Below are 23773 nucleotides of genomic sequence, written 5' to 3'. Positions count from 1 at the left end.
GTAGAACTGAATGAACTCTAGAGAACTAAAATGTCATGATCATGTCTTAACTGAGAGGAATTACAAAAACTGCCACAGCTGGAAGTTTAAGATTGTTTGAATAAAGTGAAGCATTGACATAGATGTGACATATGACCTCAACTACCCGTAACATCATGGATATGTCACATTCTGTATGTACAAAATATTTTTGGTTCTTGCGCTGCTTAAGATGCACAAAATACAATATTTTGTAGAAAAATCATGGGATGACAAAGACAAAATAATACACTGAGGTATTGGAAGTGTTAACAAACAAACAATTGGAATCCAACAATGTGAATAATTGGTCAAGTAAGAGAGAAAAAATGCTGACTGACGATTCCCACCTGACAAGCAGTTCTCTGCAGAATTTTTCTCCAAGATTCCAGTGGGATCTGAGATGAGCGAGTAGAAGTTGAGCAGCTTGTACATGTTCTGCCAACATTCTGCAGACGGCTCGCTCTGCTCTGACACTGTGATGGAGTCAGAGTCATCCATCTGGATTGCCGTGTGGTCCGCCACATCACGTGAGCCCTTTCTTGACACCTAAAAAATAACAGAGATTCCACAAGATTAAACGTATAATGATTTCACAATCTGCAGCTGCAAACAAAAACTTTGGCTGGTCTTCTTATTATTTAATTTATTCACTTCTGTAAATTGCCACAAAATCCATTAACATACAGTCGATGTATGTATGTAAATGTATATATATTTTTTTGATTGCAAAACCTTCAAAAAGTGCCTGGCCCTCTGATGACACTAAATTAGAGCGCCTGTGAAATGTGTGCATGATCTTTGATGCTTTATTAATCTACTAGCTCCCCCTTGTGTTTGTGTGCATACTTTAAACTCCATTTCTGTTCTCCATGTTCTCAACGAAAATGCAAGAAAATAAAAATAAATATTGAACTAGTTTAACACAAATGCAGACATTTATGCAAGTATTGTATAACAAAATCATAATATATATATTTTTTACATTTCTAAACATAAAACAAATATAAAAAATAATCACTAACTTCACCACAGCATTAACACTGTAGAGTATAGCTCAACGATTCGAAGAAGATACTAAGGCTCAAGTGTAACGTCGTCAGTGAGGTAGTCATTGAATAATATCTTTATTATTGTAGCTATCGTTTAGAATAGTATAGAACTGCACTGCATCATACTAAGAGCCGTGTCTAATATTTTGGTACTAACTACATGTGGGGCCAACATAATACATCTCAGACAGTGTTAATCAAAATTAAAAAAATAGCTTTGCAAGTGTACCCAGTTTTGTGAGCGATGTGTCTTTAGCCCCTAAACACACAAAATCACAACACTTCTGTAGGGTGTAATAGCAGAAAAAGTTATCTACAGGTATATTTGGAATGAACATGAACTGCTTCTATAGATTACTCTGTCTTTTCAAAAGCCTATTCAAATCTTGACGAATTGTTACCTTTGAGGTGCGACGCTCTGAACGTCCAAGTGAACCACGTCCTCTGTGCTCCCTTCTTCCTTGTGTGTCCATGGCTGAGGGTGGTCCATTGAGTGGCAAACCCCCAGCAATCCCTGCCCCTCCACCACCTAACCCTCCAACCAAACCTCTTTTGCTCTTCAGGGTTTGTGTGGCACTGCGTGCCGTTCCATTGATGCTGCCCCGTGAACTCCGACTAAAGTCGGACGACCTGAAGTGGCGGTATGGTCGGGTCTTGAATGTTGGGGTTGGTGAAGCAGAGCCTGCTGTGTAGCGGTTTAGCTTGATGTCTGTCTGAGTGGCTTTGATATCGTCGATCATGGTGCTAAACTGGTGAATAAGGCGCACTAGAGCCATGTCGACACGTTGGCTAATGGACTGGCAGGCTGTTGTGAAGTCACAATGGAATGTGTTGTAGTGGCGGCGGGTGAGGTCGTGGAAGGACAGTGGGACTGCAGTGGAGCCTTGTGGCGCACTGGTTGACTTCTCCATCACGACTGCATTCAAGCTGAAAGTCTCAATAAGAAGCGCTGGTTTGAAATCAAGCGGTGGCAGGTTCACCAGGCCTTGTCTGGAGGTAGGAAGAATTGACAAGTTTTATATTAATTTCAGATATGCTGGAGCCTTGCGACGCACTGGTTGAATTCTCCATCACGACTGCATTCAAGCTGAAAGTCTCAATAAGAACCGCTGGCTTGAACTCAAGCGGTGGCAGGTTCACCGTGCCTTGTCTAGAGGTCGGAAGAATTGACAAGTTTTATATTAATTTCAGATATGCTGGAGCCTTGTGGCGCACTGGTTGACTTCTCCATCACGACTGCATTCAAGCTGAAAGTCTCAATAAGAACCGCTGGCTTGAACTCAAGCGGTGGAATGTTCACCGTGCCTTGTCTAGAGGTCGGAAGAATTGACAAGTTTTATATTAATATCAGATATGCTGCACACCTTTGCCTGGATGTTGCTGCGTTTTTCAAGAGAAAGACCCGACTTACGGGTTTTTCGAAATGCGAGCCGTTGATCAGCCAAGCTTTTGCTTTGACTTGCGACCCCAAACTTGAAATATGATTGCTCTATGGCGCAGGTGTCTCCACTCCAAAAAAAGCTGTGGTTTGGCTGACATAATTAGTAAATATTCTTCAACAAGAAGCTTCAAGCTGTACATTGCTATTACCAGTTGGAATTTACTGTGAAACTAAACATAAAACAAAGATAATTATATGTTGTATATTTTAAACAACAATTTTAATGGGATTCGAATTAAACGGTCAAGCATTTCAGAAAAGCATTATCATTAAATCAAAACATAACCATAAAGAAATTATTGATGGTTGTTGTTCATTCATCATATTAAAAAAAACAATATTTAAAAAATTCTGCCAGGGTATGTAAAGGGTATGAGCATAACTGTACATATATGCAGTCATATGTACCCCCGTCATATTGGAATGAAAGTGCAAGCTACACCTATTTTATAACCACTAGGTGGCGGTGGCATTTTGGAATGAAAGTGTACAGCTTTTTCATAAACACTAGATGGCGTCACATATTTATAAAATGTGAACGTTTTTTTTCCATTTCCCCTATATCCATCTATGTATGATGCGCACTATTAACTTTTGACAATTTTTGGGAGGAAAGATGTGCATTATATACGGGAAATTACGGTACATATCTGTATGTGAAATACCTATGTATAAAGTGGAACGTGAACGTTGGTTCACGGCGTTTAAGTGAAAGCACGACTGAGTGTTCTGTGTGGATGCTGTGAGAGTTTATCAACTAAAGCATAGTTATTGAACCAAAGAAATATTTGCATGAAATGTTTGTACATAAAACTATTTGTGAACAGAGGTTCCACTGTACTACTTCAGAAAATTTCTATATTAATTAGTAAATCAGATGGACTTTACCTCCTGGACCTTTTAGTTTTGCGCTCTTTGGAGGTGTCAGAGTCCACAATGTCTGCTCTCAGACACTCCAGGTTGCCAGAAAAAGACAGATGTTCTCCAAAATACATCTTGTAGCTCAGAGGAGCAGTGTCTTGAGCTTGGATGCCAGTGTAGTTCAGCAATGGCTTGAAAACAACCTAAGATGTAAAACATGCCAAGGAACTGAAATAAGCGATTGTCATTACAAAATACAACAACATGTATGAAATTATGTTCAACACTAATCACATTTTAAACATTTTATATACACAAGGACAAAATCATTGGTTACCCCTGTTAATAAAAGAAAAAACATATTTGAATCAAATAATTTATAACTAACAAAAGTAATCCATCCATCCATCCATTTTCTGAGCCACTTCTCCTCACTAGGGTCGCGGGCGTGCTGGAGCCTATCCCAGGTGTCATCGGGCAGGAGGCGGGGTACACCCTGAACTGGTTGCCAGCCAATCACAGGGCACATACAAACAACCAACCATTTGCACTCACATTCACACCTACGGGCAATTTAGAGTCTCCAATTAATGCATGTTTTTGGGATGTGGGAGGAAACCGGAGTGCCCGGAGAAAACCCACGCAGGCACGGGGAGAACATGCAAACTCCACACAGGCGGGACCGGGGATTGAACTCGGGTCCTCAGAACTGTGATATTTTTTTAAATTACTGAAAATTCACCAAAGAAAATCAGACACTGATTTTGGATATGTGGTTCAACAGAAACATTTTAAAGGCAGCACATTTATCTCCAGAATGCTTGACACTGATAGTTTGGAGATTTCATTGTAAACCTGCACAGATTCAAGACATCCTGTGCCAGAAAAAGCAAAGTAGCCGCAGAACGTAACCATTCTCCGTGTTTCACAGTAGCAACAGTGTTCTTTTCTTGTTATGTGCCATTTTTTTTGCGTCTGTAAACAGTGTTGAAGTAAGTGCCTTGCCAAAAAGCTCCAGCTTTGTCTCATCTGTGTAAAGGGCACTCTCCCAGAAGCTTTGCAAGCAGTCTATATGCATTTTTTTTTAATGGTTTGCTTTCAAAGAGGTGTCCGCCTTGGTTGGCTCCCATGAAGTCCACTCAGCTCAAAGCCGGATGGTGGGATCTGATGTACCTTGATCTTGGAGTTCACCTTTAATTTCTGTAGAGTTTGTTCTGGGGTCTTCAGCTATGATTTGTATTATCCGTCTCATTACATCATCTATTATCCTCTTGCGGCCACTTTCAGGGAGGTTGGCTATAGACCTGCGGACTTAAAATTTCTGAATAATATATACAACTGCACTCACAAGAACATGAAGTTGCTTGGAGATAGTCTTATGGCCTTTACCTTTAACACGCTTGTCTATAAATTCCCAACAACTCTATCCTTTGCTTTATGTGGTTCATGTTCAGTGTGGTACACACCAAACCCACAGTGAGTACTTGTCATCCTTTAAATAGGCAAACTGACTGATTCCAAGTTTGAAGACACCTGTGATGCTAAGCAGCGGACACAGCTTAGTTTAGCATGTCCCTATGGTCAAACAGTTTCCAATACTTTCTTGGAGTACTATCACTTTTGTTTATTTTTTCAATGATTCAGTTGAACCACAATTCAAAAGCAATGTATGACTTTTATTGGTTAATTCTGTCTATTTTTTTCCATTATTATTATAACCTTTGACAGTTTCTAGTTATTTCAGTGACCATTGTGGGATTTTCCTTCTCTGACAGATTCAATGTGTGTATATGACTGAACGAATGAATAAAACAGATAAATAAATCACCTGAGCATCAGCCAGTTGAACAGCAGCAGGACACAGGTTTCCCTCTTCAATATCAGCAATGTCATCCTGGCTGGTGCTATGCTGGGAATGCTGTGAGTGGGTCCCATCCAAGGTATTCTGATCACTGGACAACACTGTGTTGAAGTCCGATGCAGAAGGGATAGTTGGTAGGATTACACATGCCACCTAAAAATGTTGAGATTTATAGAATAGAACTAGGGAAAGATTTTTTTTCTCACCAGTGTATACAGTATGAATAGAGCTGAAGATCAGTACTTATAATGTACTGTATAAGCATGTGGATAAAAACTACATATTGAAATAATGTTTGTTGCAACTGTATTACTCAAATGTCATTAAAACAACAATCAACCCTCCTTACATGTTTCCCATGTGAAAGTTAAAAAAAAAAAAAAAAAATCTCTAGATTGGTCATCCAAACAATGCCCATTAATTTTCACAGTTGAACCTCCCTCACTGTTGATTTTCAAGCAAACAATGACCACATTTAAGATTCATCAAGTCCCTCCAAAGTCATGCCTGACCAAACTCAACTAATATTCAAATCAGAAATAGGTTTTTGTGGTTAACATACAATCGAACTGACCACTCATTTACATAACAGGTGTTCTTGTGTTCTTTCTTTCTTTGTTTCTATAATGGCTCAGGGGTCAGCCCTCAGCAACATTAGGATCATGAGCCAAGGACCCTCAGGAAGGGTATGTGCTGTTTTTTTCCTATTACCAGCTCAAGACTAGCAATAAGTGCTTTGATGGCCAGGGTACACCTTGATTAAAGGTTCTCGTCAGATAACAAAATCTTTAACTCACTTCTCACAATATACTTGAAACCTAACATTGTATGTTATTAATACATTAATAATCATATTTAAATGATAGATAAATAGTACGTAAATTGTATGACTCTGGCAACCATGTTACCTTATTTTTGGTCAAATTGAGTAAATTGCTCTATTGACTGAGATCTGTCTTGGCAGAAAGTCCAGCCACTGCATGTATATACTAAATGCACCAAATTATCCATACATCCATGCATTAATTTTCTATACCGCTTGTCCTCATTAGGCTTACAGGTAAGATGAGGTCTATCCCAGCGGACGATTGACAAGAGGTGGGGTACACTCCGGGGCTGGTTGCCAGCCAATCGCATGGCACGTATAGATAATTGTAAGAAGCATGTTTTTGTGATGTGGGAGGAAGTTGGAGTACCCAGCGAAAACCCACACAAGCAAGGGGAAAACAGTCAACTCCACAAAGGAGGGCCTGAGTGAAGATTCAAACAGAGGACCTCTCAACTGTGAGGCAGATGTGGTAACCACCAGACACCCTGCACCACGTTAACCAACCATCCATCCATCCATTTTCTGAGCCGCTTCTCCTCACTAGGGTCGCGGGCGTGCTGGAGCCTATCCCAGCTGTCATCAGGCAGGAGGCGGGGTACACCCTGAACTGGTTGCCAGCCAATCGCAGGGCACATGGAAACAAACAACCATCCGCACCCACATTCACACCTACGGGCAATTTAGACTCTCCAATTAATGCATGTTTTTGGGATGTGGGAGGAAACCGGAGTGCCTGGAGAAAACCCACGCAGGCACGGGGAGAACATGCAAACTCCACACAGGCGGGGCCGGGGATTGAACCCGGGTCCTCAGAACAGTGAGGCTGACGCTCTAACCAGTCGTCCACCGTGCCGCCTGTTAACCAACCATATTAAATAAAAAAAAGATTACATCAGTCATGGAAACCACATACAGATTGAAAATGGTGCCAACATAAACTGGGAGTGGCAAATAATTGTGCTACAGAATGCACAGTATTGTTGCTTATCTTTATTAAAACAGTTATTGCTGTTTTGCCTTTCTGAATGAAAAAAGTGTGACATCATTTGAACCTTGGCCATTTTCAAGAGCTTTCTGTCCAAATTTTGATCATTACTTATTGAATTTCTCATTCAGCTTGCATATTTTAATGCTTGAATTCCTCACCAATGTTTGTCTTACATGTGGGTGGTTGGATGTATGTCTCTATGTGTAAACTATTGATTGACAGGTGGTCTGTCCAGGGTGAAGGTATGGAAGCTCTTATACGCCGTATCTTTCTCGCTCTCGGAATGAAATAAAAAACTAGTTCTACGTTAAAGATCATCAATACTACCAATGCTAATAGGAACGTGATGTACAGTATAACAGCTATAGCCTGTCTTGATGAATGACCACACAAGGGAATTTAAGTATTACTGTATTTTCACGACCATAAGGCGCACTTAGGTCTTAAATTTTCTCCAAAATGGACGGGACGCCTTATAATGTGGTGCGCCTTATGTGTGCACCGAGTTGCAACATCTATAAATGTTGTTGTGTGATGAGCGCTCCGCTCGACTTTTTTAAGTTATTTATTTATTATTTTTTTTTAGCATTTCCTGCCGACACGCTGCTTACGTAGAGGAAAAGCGGACGTGGCTGAGGACACATCGGTGTAAACAGGGCGTTCAAAGTGAAGTTGCGAGCCGCGTGAAAGCGATGGATGACAGATGGCGTACACAGCTTTACTAAGACTAGGAGGCAGCGCCGGGCGAGTTACGCCACAATTTGTGAATGGAATGTGGATGCTTTGCTTAACGTGTCTGCTTGCACTGTTGTTCGAGCTTTTGCACGGCAACGAGACTGACTCGAACCTGCCGTGTTTGATGGGAGAACTTGCCCAGCTGTTCATTTCGGATACAGAACATGAGGACTTTGATGGATTTGTGGATGAGGATTGATCAAAAAATAACGTGAGTACATTGTTAGATGCTTAAATCAAGTAAAAACGAACTCAGTTTTGCTTCCACTGACTTTTTAAAAACATTGTTTTAGCGTGCATGCATGCATGCTACCATATGTTTTAAGCTAGCGTATGTTTTACCATGCCTGCGCCCAATAATACGGTGCGCCTTATGTGTTAAATGCAGAAATAGACCCCGTAACTGAGACTGCACCTTGTAATACGGTGTGCCTTATGGTTGTGAAAATACAGTACACATATTTAAATTCCCATGAGTGGTGGATACGTGACAAGATTTCTCAAAAATTAGAGTCTGTAAAAATACAGAATCTGGTTGGACGGCCACTTCAACCTTAGTACAACGCATCAAGAATTTTGAAAATTGAATGATGGGTTCCAGAGAAATTACGTTTTTGTGTGGGGGGAAAAAACTAATTATTTTTGGGGAACATTGGCTGACAAGTTTCAGTTAAAAATATCAACCGATAGCTCCTACAGGCCGAAATACCAAGGGGTTTCGCAAGTCAACGCATTAAAATGATCATAACATTTCAATCGGTGTCTCTTGCCCTAGAATCTCGACTGAAGTACCGCAAATTGGAAAAATGTTTTCATGAGAAGAGCAGTGTGAGGAGTAGAATTATGTCATGTACCTTAGTAATCAGTTGCTTTTTTCATCAATTTATTTGTGATGGAGAACTTTAGTCATTTGTCACCGTTTTTGTGATCCCAACAAGATATATAGTTAAATTTAAGCCACCTGACTTTGAAAACCAGCTTTAAGTTGTGTGAACTAGACAAAAACTATGACTATGCATGTGTTAAATCAGTTTTCATGGTTGATACTGTACTTTGAGATAAGTCTCCTCCATACAGTAATCATAAAGGTAACAATGGCAACTATTTATTTAAGTTGTCACACAGGGAGAATAATACTAACTTCTAGATAACTTATACACGGATTTAACTATTGTACCCAGGTCTCAAAACACAACTAGTTCACCAATGTCACCACAACACTGAGGGACAACCCCTAACCTCCTTCAGGACTGTTAACTCTTTGTAGTGGCTGGTACTGGTAGTGAACGGCTGGAGAATCCAGTGGGTCTAGAAAAACTGAAACATTTACATAAGGTTTAATTGAATTATTGTTTGAAATGCTCGGCATAATTTGTTAGTATTCCCTTTTTCCTATTCAAAGACAAAAAGATACGATTTCCCATTGAAAAGGAGGCAAGATTTGTGAGCATCTTATCTTACCTGTCTGGAGGCTATTGTGCTGGGAGCGGTTAACTGGGGAGTCCTGGACTGCAGCCCCACTCCTGTTACCCACAGCATTGGACATCCAGTTGTAAAAGCTAACGGAGGACGGCTCAGACAGTAGTGGGTGCTCTGTCAGCATCTCTGTCCCTGAAGCCCACAAAGAGGATAGTTTGTCAAACCATATTTGATTATTCAAACGTTGACATAAAATTGGCATACACCAACAATTAGAGTTTCTAATTTTGATATTTGTGACAAAAGGGTCCTGTGGTGAAATATGATCTACATAGTAATTGTGCATCCTTTCTTTTACTTATCTACCATAACAACCTAAATAGTTCCTAATATGCCAACTATTTGACTCTTTATGCACGGGTTAAGTATGCCTTTATTTTAATACCAAATACTGAATATTAAAACTTTCAATCAGACACCTGTACGAGTAAGGGAACCACTCTTGGCTGTTGTTCCAAAAGATGGTTCATTCCTCTGGGGCGTCCCCTCCAGCAGGTTGTGCAGACTGCGAAAGCTTCCTGTTAAATTGCTCAGGAGACTCTCTTTCCTGGGGCTGTCCTTGACTGGCAGGCCTCCACGGCTCACATGGGCTGGTGAGTCAGCGGCTGTGTCACCGCTGGTGTAACTCAGAGACTGATATGGATGGGAGCCCTGGGCATGACAAATGTACATGTCGGGTTCACACTCAACCCATATATTAGTTGCATTTGATTTCCATCATGGGACAAAGGGATCAGGAGGGACCTTGATTTGAAACGGTCTTTCCCTCACTGTTCCCATAAAATTGAGTGATTGAATGGTCCTAAAACAATTTAACAATTTAAGGGGACGTAGGGGTTATTCACAAACCCCAATTTATTGATTAAATAACCAATTAAGAGATTTCTCTCAATACTTGTGTCCAATGTGTATTAACTATACAGACCGAATATGTTAATTTATGAAATGATTTAAAAGTCTGTTATGATAAGTTACAACAAATCAAGAGCTGATTTAGAAAATTGACATTTACCCAGACCAGACAATTTTCGAACCATTAATTTTATCCTGGAAAAAAAATAATTGGCTCAGTTTGAATATGTTCAATAAAAGATTATAGTTTGTGCAGAATGGCATACCAAGATATATATATATATATATATATATATATATATATATATATTTTTTTTTTGTAATTTTTTTTTTTTTTTTGGGGTGGCCCCCCCCCGTATTGGAAAACAGCCCTTTGTACGTGTTGTGATTCATCAGCTGGATGTCACATGGTTGATTTTTACCTTTATTCGTAGTGCAGACTCGCTGTGCGTATGGGACTTGGAGAGTTTCCTCATGATCTCCACTCCACTGACAGGACCAGAATTTCCCTCTTTTGGTGGCGGACGACTGCACGCTCCCTCTAGTAGCATGGTGTGTTCACTCACTGTGGCTTCACAAGGAGGACATCAAATAAGGAGGACTCCAAATGACTGATAGTAATAAAACCTGAGTTATCATTCAACTTTTCATCAGGTCTTAAGTTATTACCGGCAATCAATTTTCTAGCAATAACTGAGCACTTACAGTTTGAGTTGATTTTTGATGATTAATGGGCTGGTGAAACAAAATATAATTGGCCTTTGGGAATTGATTTTTTTAGGTAATAAGAAAGCCCCCCCACCTGCATCATATTCAAATTCAGCTCCATCACCACTAGTGTCGCTTTGCAGTGCTGCACCATTGTCCAAACCCAGGATTGTCTCAGCCAGATTCTGATGAGGTTCCTTTGGTTTAGTAAGCTGATTGGGCCTCATCAGACCAATAGCTTTGAAGCCCTGAGTAACCACAATGAATTTCATCCACTGTCGGGCCAAAGCCACGAGACCCTTTTTAAGAGTCACTAAGGCTGGGACTCCGTCATTCTGCAATACGAAGGAAGAGGAAAAAGATTGACACAAGAAATACAACCTTTGTTAGCAATAAAGGACACTAAAAAGGAACTGTAGTTACCTAATAGTAAATCGTAACGTTTCTTATTGGAGCTGGCAAAGAAATGCATAGACCTTGTACTAACCATGGTAGCCTCCTCTATGACAGAATAATCTGCTTGTTGCAGATATCGGTGAAGGATGTTACAAAGCATGCATGAGGGATTCTCATGCAGGTAGTGGGCTCGCTTAGTCACTCGATTGTACTTGCTTCGGATCGGGATGTGGATGCTCTTTTTCTGCAATATGACAGAATTTAGTGGTTCAATGAAATGGATGTGACCTAATAGGCTTTGTGAGTCAATGATTAAACTACGGACCTCAAGAGCCTCTGTCATGATGCAGCCCATGACTGCACACACCCGAAGTGTACCCTCCATGTCCAGTTTGCGAAGAGAAGATTTGAGTTGGTCAATGGGAACCAACCAGGCTCCGATGGCTGGAGTGGCAGTGCTGAGCAGATTCAACTGCCTATAAACATGAACACAGGAGTAGCATTTCTTGGTTTAATTTGCCGTGAATCAAAGACATGTGATGACAATTCAGAATACATTGTCTTTGATCAAGTACATATATTGGAAATTCCCATCAAAAAAGAAGTATGACCAGAGGAGAACACCTCCAGAATGTTTGCTCATGGGTATTCTTGAAACATCAACAAACAACAACACAAGTATAAGTTTTCTCATACAGTGGTTTAAAATTGATTAATGTTGCAGACTGCCAATGTTATAACTTCGTAGTAACACTAAGAATGGTGCCAAACCTGCTGCAGATCATATTGTAATCATAATGCAACACATTTGGCTAATAGCCTCATTAAACAGTCTATGTTCACACTGTAGGGCTAAATGCGCAAATCCTTTTTGCTGATACTGTACCCGTTTTTTTTGTGTGGTTGTAAACTATTATTTTAAGCATTGAAGAATATTAAGTAAGTACAACATTTGTGGGGCATTGCAAGAAAGCGATGTGATCATAATTAACAGATGCAAGCTGAATTCAAACTGCCCAATCCAAGTAAAAATATGTGCCACGTGTTACCCACAAGAACCATATCTGTGTTTTAGCAAGCCATTAATGAAATTCTGAAAAACTGTGAATGCATTGAGTCTATATGCGGCTACTTGTGACATCATTACCTAGAGATGGCCTGTGAAGGTGATCGCACATTGGTGGGAGCAGCAAAACTAAACCAAATCTCGCAAATGGTCAGTTTCATGCTGCTGGAGTCAGGTGGTGGAGGCATTAGGGGAAGATCTTTCTTTAGGTCGTCTGACTCAACCCCTTCATCCTGCACATGAAGTTACAGCACATCATCAAGCAAATCTTCAATTACTCATTTCTGTGGAATTAGTATGGATTTCAGAGTCAAATGAAAGGCATTTCGACACGATCAATCAACAAATAATTCAATTGGGATAAAGGCTGTAGAACTGTATCTCAACATTTGACTCTAAAACTTGATTGTTTTGACATTGCAGGCACATGCAGGGGATATGTTTGACTGTTTTGTCAGTCAAACATATCCCAATTTTGTGTAACAGGACGTGTCACATGAATAAACTGCAGTTGGAAAAAAGGTTGCCTCATTTACTCACTCAAACAGCCACCATGTCTTCTATATCTTGTTTGCAAAGCATATTAATGGGGACATTCTCCACTGTATAGATACTTGATGCATAGTGCTTATAAAAAACATTCAACATAAAAACAACCTTACAACCACATTGACAGTGACCATGATAAAACAACCCATAATTTGTGTATTTAACATACAGTCCCATGAGAAAGTATTCATCAGAATCAGAATCATCTTTATTTGCCAAGTATGTCCAAAAACACACAAGGAATTTGTCTCCGGTAGTTGGAGCCGCTCTAGTACGACAACAGACAGTCAATTGACAGAGCACACTTTTGAGACATAAAGAGAGAAAACAGTCACTGAGCAATAAAGGGTTGCTAGTTATCTGGTAATGCCGGTACATTTTATATTTTTTAAACAATTGTGCAAAAAGATGCAGAGTCCTCTAGCACTTAGAGCAGTTCGAATGACTAATATTGCAAGTAGTGCGATAATGTGGGACAATGTTGATTGTGCAAATGTTGCAGATACTCCTCAGTCAGTGTGCAAATGAAGCAGATGCTACTCTGGCATGACTGGCCAGTATTGGTCAACAACAGATATGCAAATAGTGCAGCGTGGTGAGACTACTGCAGTGAGTGCACGGGTAATATATAATTAGCCCGACAGAAATGTGACAACAAACTCAAGGCAAAAAGACAAAAAATTGCCAGCATGTTGCAATGGAATTGTAGGTTAGGTGTTTAAGAAGTTGATCGCAAGAGGGAAGAAGCTGTTGCAATGTCTGCTAGTTCTAGTTTGCATTGATCGGTAGCGCCTATCTGAGGGAAGGAGCTGGAAGAGCTGGTGACAGGGATGTGGAGGCTCCGAGAGGATTTTGCACGCCCTTGTCTTAGTTCTGGCAGCGTGCAAGTCCTCAAGGGTGGGTAGGGGGGTACCGAGAGTCCTTTCAGCAATTTTGATTGTCCGTTGCTGTCGGAGTTTGTCCTTTTTTGTAGCAGCACCAAACCAGACTGTGATGGAAGAACACAGAACTGATTCGATGACTGCTGTGTAGAACTGCCTCAGCAGCTCCCGTGGCAGGCCGGGCTTTCTCAGAAGCCGTAGGAAGTGCATCCTCTGCTGGGCCTTTTTGAGGACGGAGTTGGTGTTGGTCGCCCACTTCAGGTCCTGAGAGACTGTAATTCCCAGGAACTTGAAGGTCTCGACGGTTGACACAAGGCAGCAGGGTCATGTTTACCACTGTGTTACATCACCTTTTATTGAAGCAACATTCAATAAACGTTTGAAAATTGAGGACACTAATTGTTGAAGCTTAGTAGGTGGAATTCTTTCCCATTATTGCTTGATGTACAGCTTCAGCTTATGACTCTGCTGTGCATTCTCTCACCCTGGGAAAGTCACTCACTTCCTCATCACATGTTAAATGGACACCTGAGACTATCACTGCCTTAGAACACCTGAAGTGTGCTTTTCAGTCCTATCCCACTTTGGGCTTCCAGATTCATCCAAGCCCTTTGTTCAGTTTGTGGACGAACGCCATGGCAACATGAGATTGGTGTTACTTCAGCGCCATGGTGCCGTCTCCGCCCAGTTGAATATTTCTCTCGTTAACTTGATCCGGTGGCACGGGATCTACCTGCGTGCCTCCGCGCGGTGGAAGCCTGTGAACAGGCTGTACTTGCTACACGTGACTATGTGGGGTACGCCCCACTGACTTTGTATGTTCCCCACTGTCTAAATTCTTATCTTGCAGGAGCAACGCTCTTCACACTTGTCTGCTTCATTCTTCACCACGACAAGGTTGCAGCTCTTCTCTGCCATTCTTCTACCTTCTGCCATCGTGGTCTGCAAATGTACAGCACACACCAACATGTCTGACCCTGTCTCTCAAGGGAATGCACGTGCAGATGCCGCCACCAAGGCTGCATCGTGCCTAACTCCTCCATCATTCCACCTCTCCGCTTCCCTTTCCACTGCTCACTCACCCCCCTCCCTTACTCTCGTTGATCTTCACTCACTGTCAACTCCCGCTGAGCAGACTTTGTGGCGGCAGTGTGGGGCGACCTTTGATGACGGCATGTGGATGGGCCCTGATGGTAAGCCTTGTCTCCCTTAGTGTCTATTCTTTTGTTATGCTAAAATGACACATGGGTTAGATCATGTTTCAAAAGGGGGGATGGTTTCTGCAGTGCAAATTCAATGGTTTACGAAAGGGTTTTCCGCTTTTGCATCCAACTTTTGTAAATCTGCCTCATGTGCTCGTTTCAATTCTGGTAGACCACGCCCAATCACCCAACAGGCAGCGCACCCACCACCTACACGACCATTCTAACATGTAATGATGGACTTCATAGAATGAATACCCTGTGAAGGCAAGAAATACTGTCTAGTTATGGTAGACATGTTTTCAAAATGGATTGAAGTATTTCCAGCAAAACATGCATCTGTATCTACAGTGGCAAAATCATGATTGACTGAAATTATTCCCAGGGAATTCCTGAAAAAAATTCTTCTGACAACGGCACGTACTTTGTAAACGGAGTTTTGACACAGCTTTCTGACAGGCTACAATTTGACCTCAAACACATTGTCGTTACCATTCCAGGTCTGGCAGTGCAGTAGAAAAAGAGAATGGGATTCTAAAAGTTATATTAAGTAAATGTTGTGAAGAGACAAAATTAAATTGGATTGTCTACCAATCATGTTGATGCATATGAGGATGCGTGTGCATCCCAGGCGCAATTTGTCCCCTTTTGAGATCCTCTTTGCAGGCCCTCCGAATGTTGGACTGCATTCTCTAGGCTTGCCAATGGACACACACCTTTGCGAGAACAACATGATCAGGTATTGCACGTCTTTGACTAACTTTCTCTCTGATGTCCGGAAACAAGTTCATTCAGCACTGCCAAGGGCGGCCGACGGACCCCTGCATGTCATCAAACCCAGTGAGTTCGTACTGATTAAAAAAATTCCAGTGGAAAACGTGGAGACATCAGCGCTGCTTTCCAAGTAATCCTCGTAACCAACACTGCAGTGAAGGCCCGCCTTTAAGAGCTACGCGGGTTCACGCACTGCAAGAAGGTCCCGGCGCCTCCTATGGGTCCGACTCCTCCACTTCCCTCACCTTCTACGACGGATTACTGTAAAGGTCGGCCTAATGAGGCTAAGGAACTACCTCTGAGAAAGAAGATTCACTTTTACCATACACTTTTAGCTACAATCAGTGCTAGTAACTGATTGCATGTTGATAGGTCATAGAGGAGCAGAAGATAGGTCATAAAAGCCGAGCAATGACCACTCATCTGTCCGAACTGACGCGCACACCACACATACACACACGCGCACTTGCGTAACACTTGCGTAAAAGACGACAACGATGACATCTTCCGGGGGTCTCCTTGGTGGTTTGGCATTATTCGCCATGGTTATTGTGATTAAATTGTGCATTTATGCGCTCACTTTGACAGTTGACATAATTTTGTACCTTACGAGACGTGACAACTATGACGAGCTTCTTAAGTTACATACGATTGCCACGACTTATGCTAATTTCACCTCCTACAGCATGAATGTCATATATATATATGTGTCATATTTTGTTGGAGGTTATGGAACGTATTTATGTCGCTAGATGGACAGAAGAGGCAGTTGCAGTTTAAGTGCATAAATGTCACTGCAAGAATCACAGGTCTCATTCCTCTTTCTAGACAATGTTGTTGTGACACCTCACAGAACACCACAACATGATATTAAAAATGAAATCCTGCTGGCTTACCTGATCGTCTGAGTCGGAATGTCCATTGACTTCAGAGGTGGGGCTAACAGTGTCTCGTGGTAAGTTGTCATCAGATACATCAGTGCTGTAACCACTCCCTGTCTGAGAACCTAGTGATCCATTAGACTTGGGGATTCCTGCTTTTCCACCAGTGTCTGAGGGGCCCATCATGCCAAATGCATTGTAAAGAATGGCTCCTGACTGGCGACCGCCTACAACAAGTGTTATATACAGGTAAGTTACACACGCAATTGGAATTTCTTTAAAAATAAAATCTTTGGGGAGTTATGTTCCAAGAGGCTGTTTACCTTTGACTGTAAGGTTCTCAATACCACATTCAAACATGATCCAGCCCCATTTTTCAAGAGATGCAGCAGATTGGCTGAGGTCACCTGAGCTACCATGGATGTCTGTCTCATCTACTAGAGAAAAGTCGTCAATTTCCTCCAGGCCAAATAGCACTTTGGACTTCTCAATAGGTATGGCTGTGATGGCACAAGTGCCAATGTCTATGGGTGTGAAAAAAATGAAGAGAACACAACAATCCATAGAAGCGCAATCTACCATTAAATACATTTAAAACAAAAGAACCAACCTGTGGAGTCAAGGCCTCTGAGCTGGCTGTGGATACGGTGGATGTTGAGCCTTGCTGCTATTTCTTTGCCTTTCTCAATGCCAGCATTAGAACGTAATGAGCCAGATGACTGGGGCTGCATCTTAGTGGCAGCGGCGTACTTCTCGAACATAACAGAGGGTCGCCCATGTTCTGTGGTATTGGGGGGTTCTTCGACTATACCCCTGAAAAACAAATACAAAGTAATTTCTACCTTTACCAGCATAATAATGAAATGCTCAGGTGACACTGTCAGAGAGGTACTAATTTAACAGGTATTCATGTTTTTCATGATTGTAGTTGTGGTGTTGCGTAGAACTGTACTGCATCAAACTGAGAGCTGTTCTTACATTTTTGACTCGTGACTAATTGAGGAAATATAAGCCATTATGATACATGTCATATATACACTGTTCATAACTTTTATTAACTTAATTAATCTGAGATTACAATGTCCCATCAACATTAATTTACAAACGAAAGATGAATTTTAACCTTACCTGAAGAAGTATTTTGCCTATCATTTGCATTATCATAATCTGTTGTGGAGTCTAATCTTCAGCCCCCAGAAGAGGGTAGACTAGTGACACACGCACAGACATGTAAGGACACCTAGTGGCACGTGCACGCACGCACACACATTGAATAGTTAAGGCCTCACCTATTCATCTTGAATTGGGTGGCAATCCTGTCAAAGCACAGTGCCACAAGAGACACATGTGTGACACACTTACTGGAGCAGGATGGAAAACCCTCCTCTACAGAGGCTTGTAGGAGACAAAGGTTCACCTACAAGGAAAAATTAAGGACAAAACACTAAATATCAACAAACATGATATTGCACGCTGCTTGTCAATCAATAAAATAGCTTACAACATTTTAATCTACTAATTGACAAACACAAAGTTGGAAGAAAAAATGTTAACCCATTGTAAAACCTCTGCATAAATTGGTCATAAAATTGGATGTAATCTTTATCTAAATAACAACAACAGACAAACACAGTCCACTTAAACTAATATCACACAAACAATTATATGTTATGTTTTTATTGAACACACCATGTAAATGCATAGGGTGCAGGGTGGAAAAAGTAAGTGAACTGACTCATGACTTTCCCAAGAGCCAATCAGAGTCAGGAGCCCTCACATTACATACAATTAAGAACCGTTGAAAAAAAAAAAAAAAAAGTAACCTAAAAGCTTTGAAATTCACCAGTCCATGGGAAGACAGATTGCGAAAAACATTGCGACAGGTTCGAAGTTTGCGAGAGGATGTTCCACAGCTCACTGGGAAACTATTGTTTGAATGGACACACAACACTATGGGCCTAATTTACTAAGATCCCAAATACTGCATATTGTATATTGTATTGTGTTGTATAAATTGTGTGGTCACTCACTTCAGTGATTCCCAAAAACGGTGCTGTAGCTGTGCCATGAGAGATCATCAGGGGAGGGGCAGGAAATGATCCGATCACATTGAATTTGTCAGATTTTTTAAAAAATGTTTTTAAGTACAAATAAATATTTTTTCTTCTACTGATGCCAGTGGCCTACAATGAAAAGGCAATGCCTTTACATGAGATTGCAAAAGGTACAATAAACCTGCGTATCGCCCTATTGCCAGTCATACAACACAACATTCCTGTGAGTATATCAGCATTGTGTTCAATTAAACGTTCTTGGATGTCACACAGAGTAATGCAATTTGTGATTAAATAAAAACGAGATCATTTGTGCGTGTGTGTGTGTATCTATATATCTATAAATAGATAGATAGATAGACAGACAGACAGACAGATACATACACACACACACACACACACACACACACACACACACACACACACACACACACACGGGCGCAAAAACTGTGCACAGCCAGCCTCCTTAGCTATGAACTTTTGTGGCTTACCCCTCCTATGGAGGGTATCAATGATGGTCTTCTGGTCAGTTGTCAAGTCTCCAGTCTTCCCCAAATTGAGCCCAACTGAGACAATTTAACCAAACTGAAGCAATTTAATGACACCTGGGAAAACCTGTGCAGGTGCTTTGTGTTTAGTAGATGATTAGCATGTGACAGTCCGTTTAAACCATTTATAGACTGCAGAAATTGGGCTGACTTATTCACAGTATTCTAATTATCATGTATCCTGATTTTGTGGGGTTTACGAGCTGGAAGCCCAAATTATGTAAAAATAAACAAATAAATACTTGAAATTGTTTAAATCGTGGGCCCTGTCTATAATTTATGAACGTTTAACTTTTTGAATGGAATTATGGAAATAAATAAACTTTCCATGGTATTCTATTTTTTTGGGTAGTCACACACACACGTACAGTATACACATTCATGCATAAACATAAATATTAATTACTATGCTGATGGTTGCTGTTGATCAGATGATATTTTCCAAAATATTGTACCGTTCATAATTTTGGGTCATGAGGCTTACCTTCGGGATTGAGACATTTGCTTGGAGTCCCTTGATTTTCACATTATCTGGTTTGACAGACAGGTCTGTCTGGCCATGGGAGCTATTGAGGGAGCCATGGGTTGTGCCCTCTGTCTTGGAAAGCTTCTGCTCCTGTTTGATTGCTTGGCTCTGTGTAGATCCAAATTCACTACAATGATACTGCAGCCACTGGGCAGAACACTACATTCAATTTTGAAATTCAGCAGATGATAGAACCATATTTAAAGTACAGTAATTAGAAAAATCTTGATTTCTCTTTGTAGGCCTACAACCCCAATTCCAATGAAGTTGGGACGTTGTGTTAAACATAAATAAAAACAGAATACAATGATTTGCAAATCATGTTCAACCTATATTTAATTGAATACACTATAAAGACAAGATATTTAATGTTCAAACTGATAAACTTGATAGTTTTTAGCAAATAATCATTAATTAGCAAATAATCATTAACTTAGAATTTTATGGCTGCAACACGTTCCAAAAAAGCTGGGGCAGGTGGCAAAAAAGACTGAGAAAGTTGAGGAATGCTAATCAAACACCTGTTTGGAACATCCCCACAGGTGAACAGGCTAATTGGGAACAGATGGGTGCCATGATTGGGTATAAAAGGAGCTTCGCTGAATTGAATTCACAATCAAAGATGGGCGAGGTTCACCACTTTGTGAACTAGTGCGTGAGAAAATAGTCAAACAGTTTAAGGACAATGTTCCTCAACGTACAATTACAAGGAATTTAGGGATTTTATCATCTCGGGTCCATAATATCATCAAAAGGTTCAGAGAATCTGAAGAAATCACTGCATGTAAGCAGCAAGGCCGAAAACCAACATTGAATGCGCACGTGACCTTCGATCCCTCAGGCGGCACTGCATTTTTGGAAATTGTGGACGTCGTGTCCTCCGGGCCAAAGAGGAAAAGAACCATCCGGACTGTTATGGACGCAAAGTTCAAAAGCTGTGTTAGTGCCTATGGCATGGGTAACTTACACATCTGTGAAGGCACCATTAATGCTGAAAGATAGATACAGGTTTTGGAGAAACATATGCTGCCATCCAAGCAAAATCTTTTTCATGGACACCCCTGCTTATTTCAGCAAGACAATGCCAAACCACATTCTGCACGTGTTACAACAGCGTAGATTTGTAGTAAAAGAGTGCGGGTACTCGTCTGACCTGCCTGTAGTCCAGACCTGACTCCCACTGAAAATGTGTGGCGCATTATGAAGCGTAAAATACGACAACGGAGACCCCGGACTGTTGAGCAGCTGAAGCTGTACGCCGAAGCAAGAATGGGAAATAATTCCTCCTACAAAGCTTCAACAATTAGTATCCTCAGTTCCCAAACGTTTATTGAATGTTGTTAAAAGAAAAGGTGATGTAACACAGTGGTAAACATGACTCTGTACCAACTTTTTAGTTTATCTGTTTGAACATTAAATATCTTGTCTTTGTAGTGTATTCAATTAAATATAGGTTGAACATAATTTGTAAATCATTGTATTCTGTTTTTATTTATGTTTAACACAATGTCCCAATTAGAGCTTCTGCCTCACAGTTCTGAGGAACGGGGTTCAATCCCCGGCCCCGCCTGTGTGGAGTTTGCATGTTCTCCCTGTGCCTGCGTGGGTTTTCTCTGGGCACTCTGGTTTCCTCCCACATCCCAAAAACACGCATGGTGGGTTAATGGAAGTCTATAAATTGCCCCTAGGTGTGAATGTGAGTGTGAATGGTTGTTTGTTTATGTGTGCCCTGCGATTGGCTGGCAATCAGTTCAGGGTGTACCCCGCCTCCTGCCCGATGATAGCTGGGATAGGCTCCAGCACTCCTGCGACCCTTGTGAGGATAAGCGGTTCAGAAAATGGACGGATGGATGGATAGACAATGTCCCAACTTCATTGGAATTGGGGTTGCACTTTGTTTTACTTACAGATTCAGTAACTGTAGATTTACTGATCTGATAAGCCTCATTGAGAACTTTCCCATGCAGGTCATCTAGAATGGCTGCAGGATGACGGATACTGGCAAAGTGGACCATAGACTCTATGTACCTGAAACCAACAAAATACAAGAATGGGCTGTAGGACAGTAAGTCATTTCAAAAGATTTCATTTTACAGCAGTAGTTAATAGCAATAAATACCTCGTCAGTAGCGATAGCGGCAACACCCCAAGCAAACTCAAGACGTCGTCACAACTCACGGACCAATTGTTAAGTAGTTTTCAGAGGTAATGAGCAATGAAATATTGCCACTGGCGTGCACCGATGTCTTTTTGATCAGTTCCATTTTATTGAGACGATTTTCAAAACCATTACGAAAGACTGTTTGCTACCTGTCCAGAGATTCAGCTACGAGGGGTGTAAGCACGACATTGATGGCCCCCTTCACCTCCACTATGGCTGTGGTCCTGGTCTGAGCTAAAGGGTGCTCAAGAGACCAGTCATCCGTCGTTGCATCCTCATCAGTATTCTCCATAGCTCTCTTTTCCAGGGGAGTATATGGCGTACTGGAGAAAAACAAAATATAAATTTTATTTTTTGGTACAAATAAAATCAGTGGATGCTACTGACGACACAAAGAGAAGGCTGCAGAATATTATATATACAAAACAAATATTAGTGGTTTAAATACCTGTTGTTATCACCCATGAGCTGAAGTCCTCTATCTAACAGTGAAGTGGCTGAGAGGCCGTGTTTTATCACCTGAAATAGTTTTCTCAGTATTAATATACTGGTGTATAGTGGTTGCACAAAGTACATTTTAATTACATTGAATTGACTATCCTGATAGGATAAAAAACAAAAACCTTAAAGCTTGGAACAGAGAGCTGGTCAAAGGAGGCTGAGCTTTCTTCACTTGTGGGCGTGTCAAGATCTAAGGGACGGTGTAGAGAAGATTTGGAGGTCCTCTTATTGGTGGGCTGCTTGACAGACCAATTGGACACCTTACAGAAAATAGAATGAACAGCACACATACACAACAGTTGGATCATATTCCTTTTGTATCGATAATATGACATCACTTTTGTTGCTACAAACATTGTAAACAAAACTAAACAGTCATTTAAATATGCCTGTTCATTTTACTTGCTTTGGTGAAAATGAAAGCCACGATGGAATGTTTTCACAGGGGACAGAACAGCAAAACAAGCCACAACACAATAAAGCAGGTAGTAGATGCTCAACATTAACACTCATTTAAAATAATTTATTTTCAATTAATCTTTTATTTGACTAGTTGTTTTAGAGGCAGGTTTTCAGTATTTTTATTTATTTATCTTTTGCTGCTCATCTTTAGTTTATCAGAGGGACAGCAAAGGTTAGATGTTTTGGAGGCAAAGTTAGAGAGAGCAGACTTCGATGGTTTGGACATGTCCAGAGGAGAGATAGTTAGTATTTTGGTAGAAGGATGATGAGGATGGGGCTGCCAGGCAAGAGAGCTCGAGCAGAACTAATAGAAGGTTAACAGATGTAGTGAGGAAAGACATGAGGGCGATTTGTGTGAGAGCGTAGGATGCAGAAGAAAGGCTTAACATGGAAAAGGATGACGCGCTGTGGCGACCCCTAACGAGACATGCCGAAAGGAAAAGAAGATGATTTATCCATAGCAGGGGTACTAAAGAGTCAGACCCCGGCCCTATTTGTGTCCACAATACTGGAGACTGGGCGTTCTCGTTGCATGGCCGCAAGCCACGCTTCATTTCGCATAGCTCAGTGCACAGACGAGCAGCTGATTGGTTGTGTATGTAAGGTCGAAGTGGCTGAGGGAGGCAGAACGTGCAACTCAGTTTTCAACGTGTATGTACCGGATTATAAATTCCATTCAGCTGTGCAAAAATGACAGTTTTACATGATGTTGATGAGTCAAAGTTACACGTATCGATTGTGAAGTAAGATATTTCCAGAGGTAGTATGCTTTGTCTTTCAGAATATTAACTGTGCAAATGTTGTGAACTTAACATTCATAGCATTCTTGATGTCATTTGTAAGTACTCATTTGATTGTTGTTATTATTGGTTATTCTTTCTCACACTCGAAGTGTGACACCCCAATGTATAATTCCTTCTTTATTGTAGTTCTTTGTGTTTATATCTA

The 23773-nt window shown here is 41.0% G+C and overlaps 1 protein-coding gene across 1 annotated transcript in view; it reads right to left on the bottom strand.

Annotated features, from left to right (window-relative positions):
* The window catches only part of kiaa1109 (KIAA1109 ortholog), a 142092-nt gene that overhangs the window by 71163 nt on the left and 47156 nt on the right, over nt 1-23773 (bottom strand). Inside the window, 21 exon segments of the mRNA XM_061695387.1 lie at nt 369-567; nt 1472-2060; nt 3400-3575; nt 5201-5371; nt 5373-5386; nt 9247-9396; nt 9684-9915; nt 10539-10687; nt 10919-11159; nt 11312-11464; nt 11546-11696; nt 12368-12519; nt 16589-16800; nt 16897-17097; nt 17184-17386; nt 17863-17990; nt 19660-19809; nt 21609-21729; nt 22012-22185; nt 22311-22381; nt 22486-22623. Coding sequence (XP_061551371.1) covers nt 369-567; nt 1472-2060; nt 3400-3575; nt 5201-5371; nt 5373-5386; nt 9247-9396; nt 9684-9915; nt 10539-10687; nt 10919-11159; nt 11312-11464; nt 11546-11696; nt 12368-12519; nt 16589-16800; nt 16897-17097; nt 17184-17386; nt 17863-17990; nt 19660-19809; nt 21609-21729; nt 22012-22185; nt 22311-22381; nt 22486-22623 — 3775 coding nt within the window.

The sequence above is a fragment of the Phycodurus eques genome, chromosome 14 (genome assembly GCF_024500275.1).
Source record: "Phycodurus eques isolate BA_2022a chromosome 14, UOR_Pequ_1.1, whole genome shotgun sequence".
NCBI lineage: Eukaryota > Metazoa > Chordata > Actinopteri > Syngnathiformes > Syngnathidae > Phycodurus > Phycodurus eques.
Note: the sequence above shows the minus strand (reverse complement) of the source record. Positions and strands in the feature narration are given on the sequence as shown.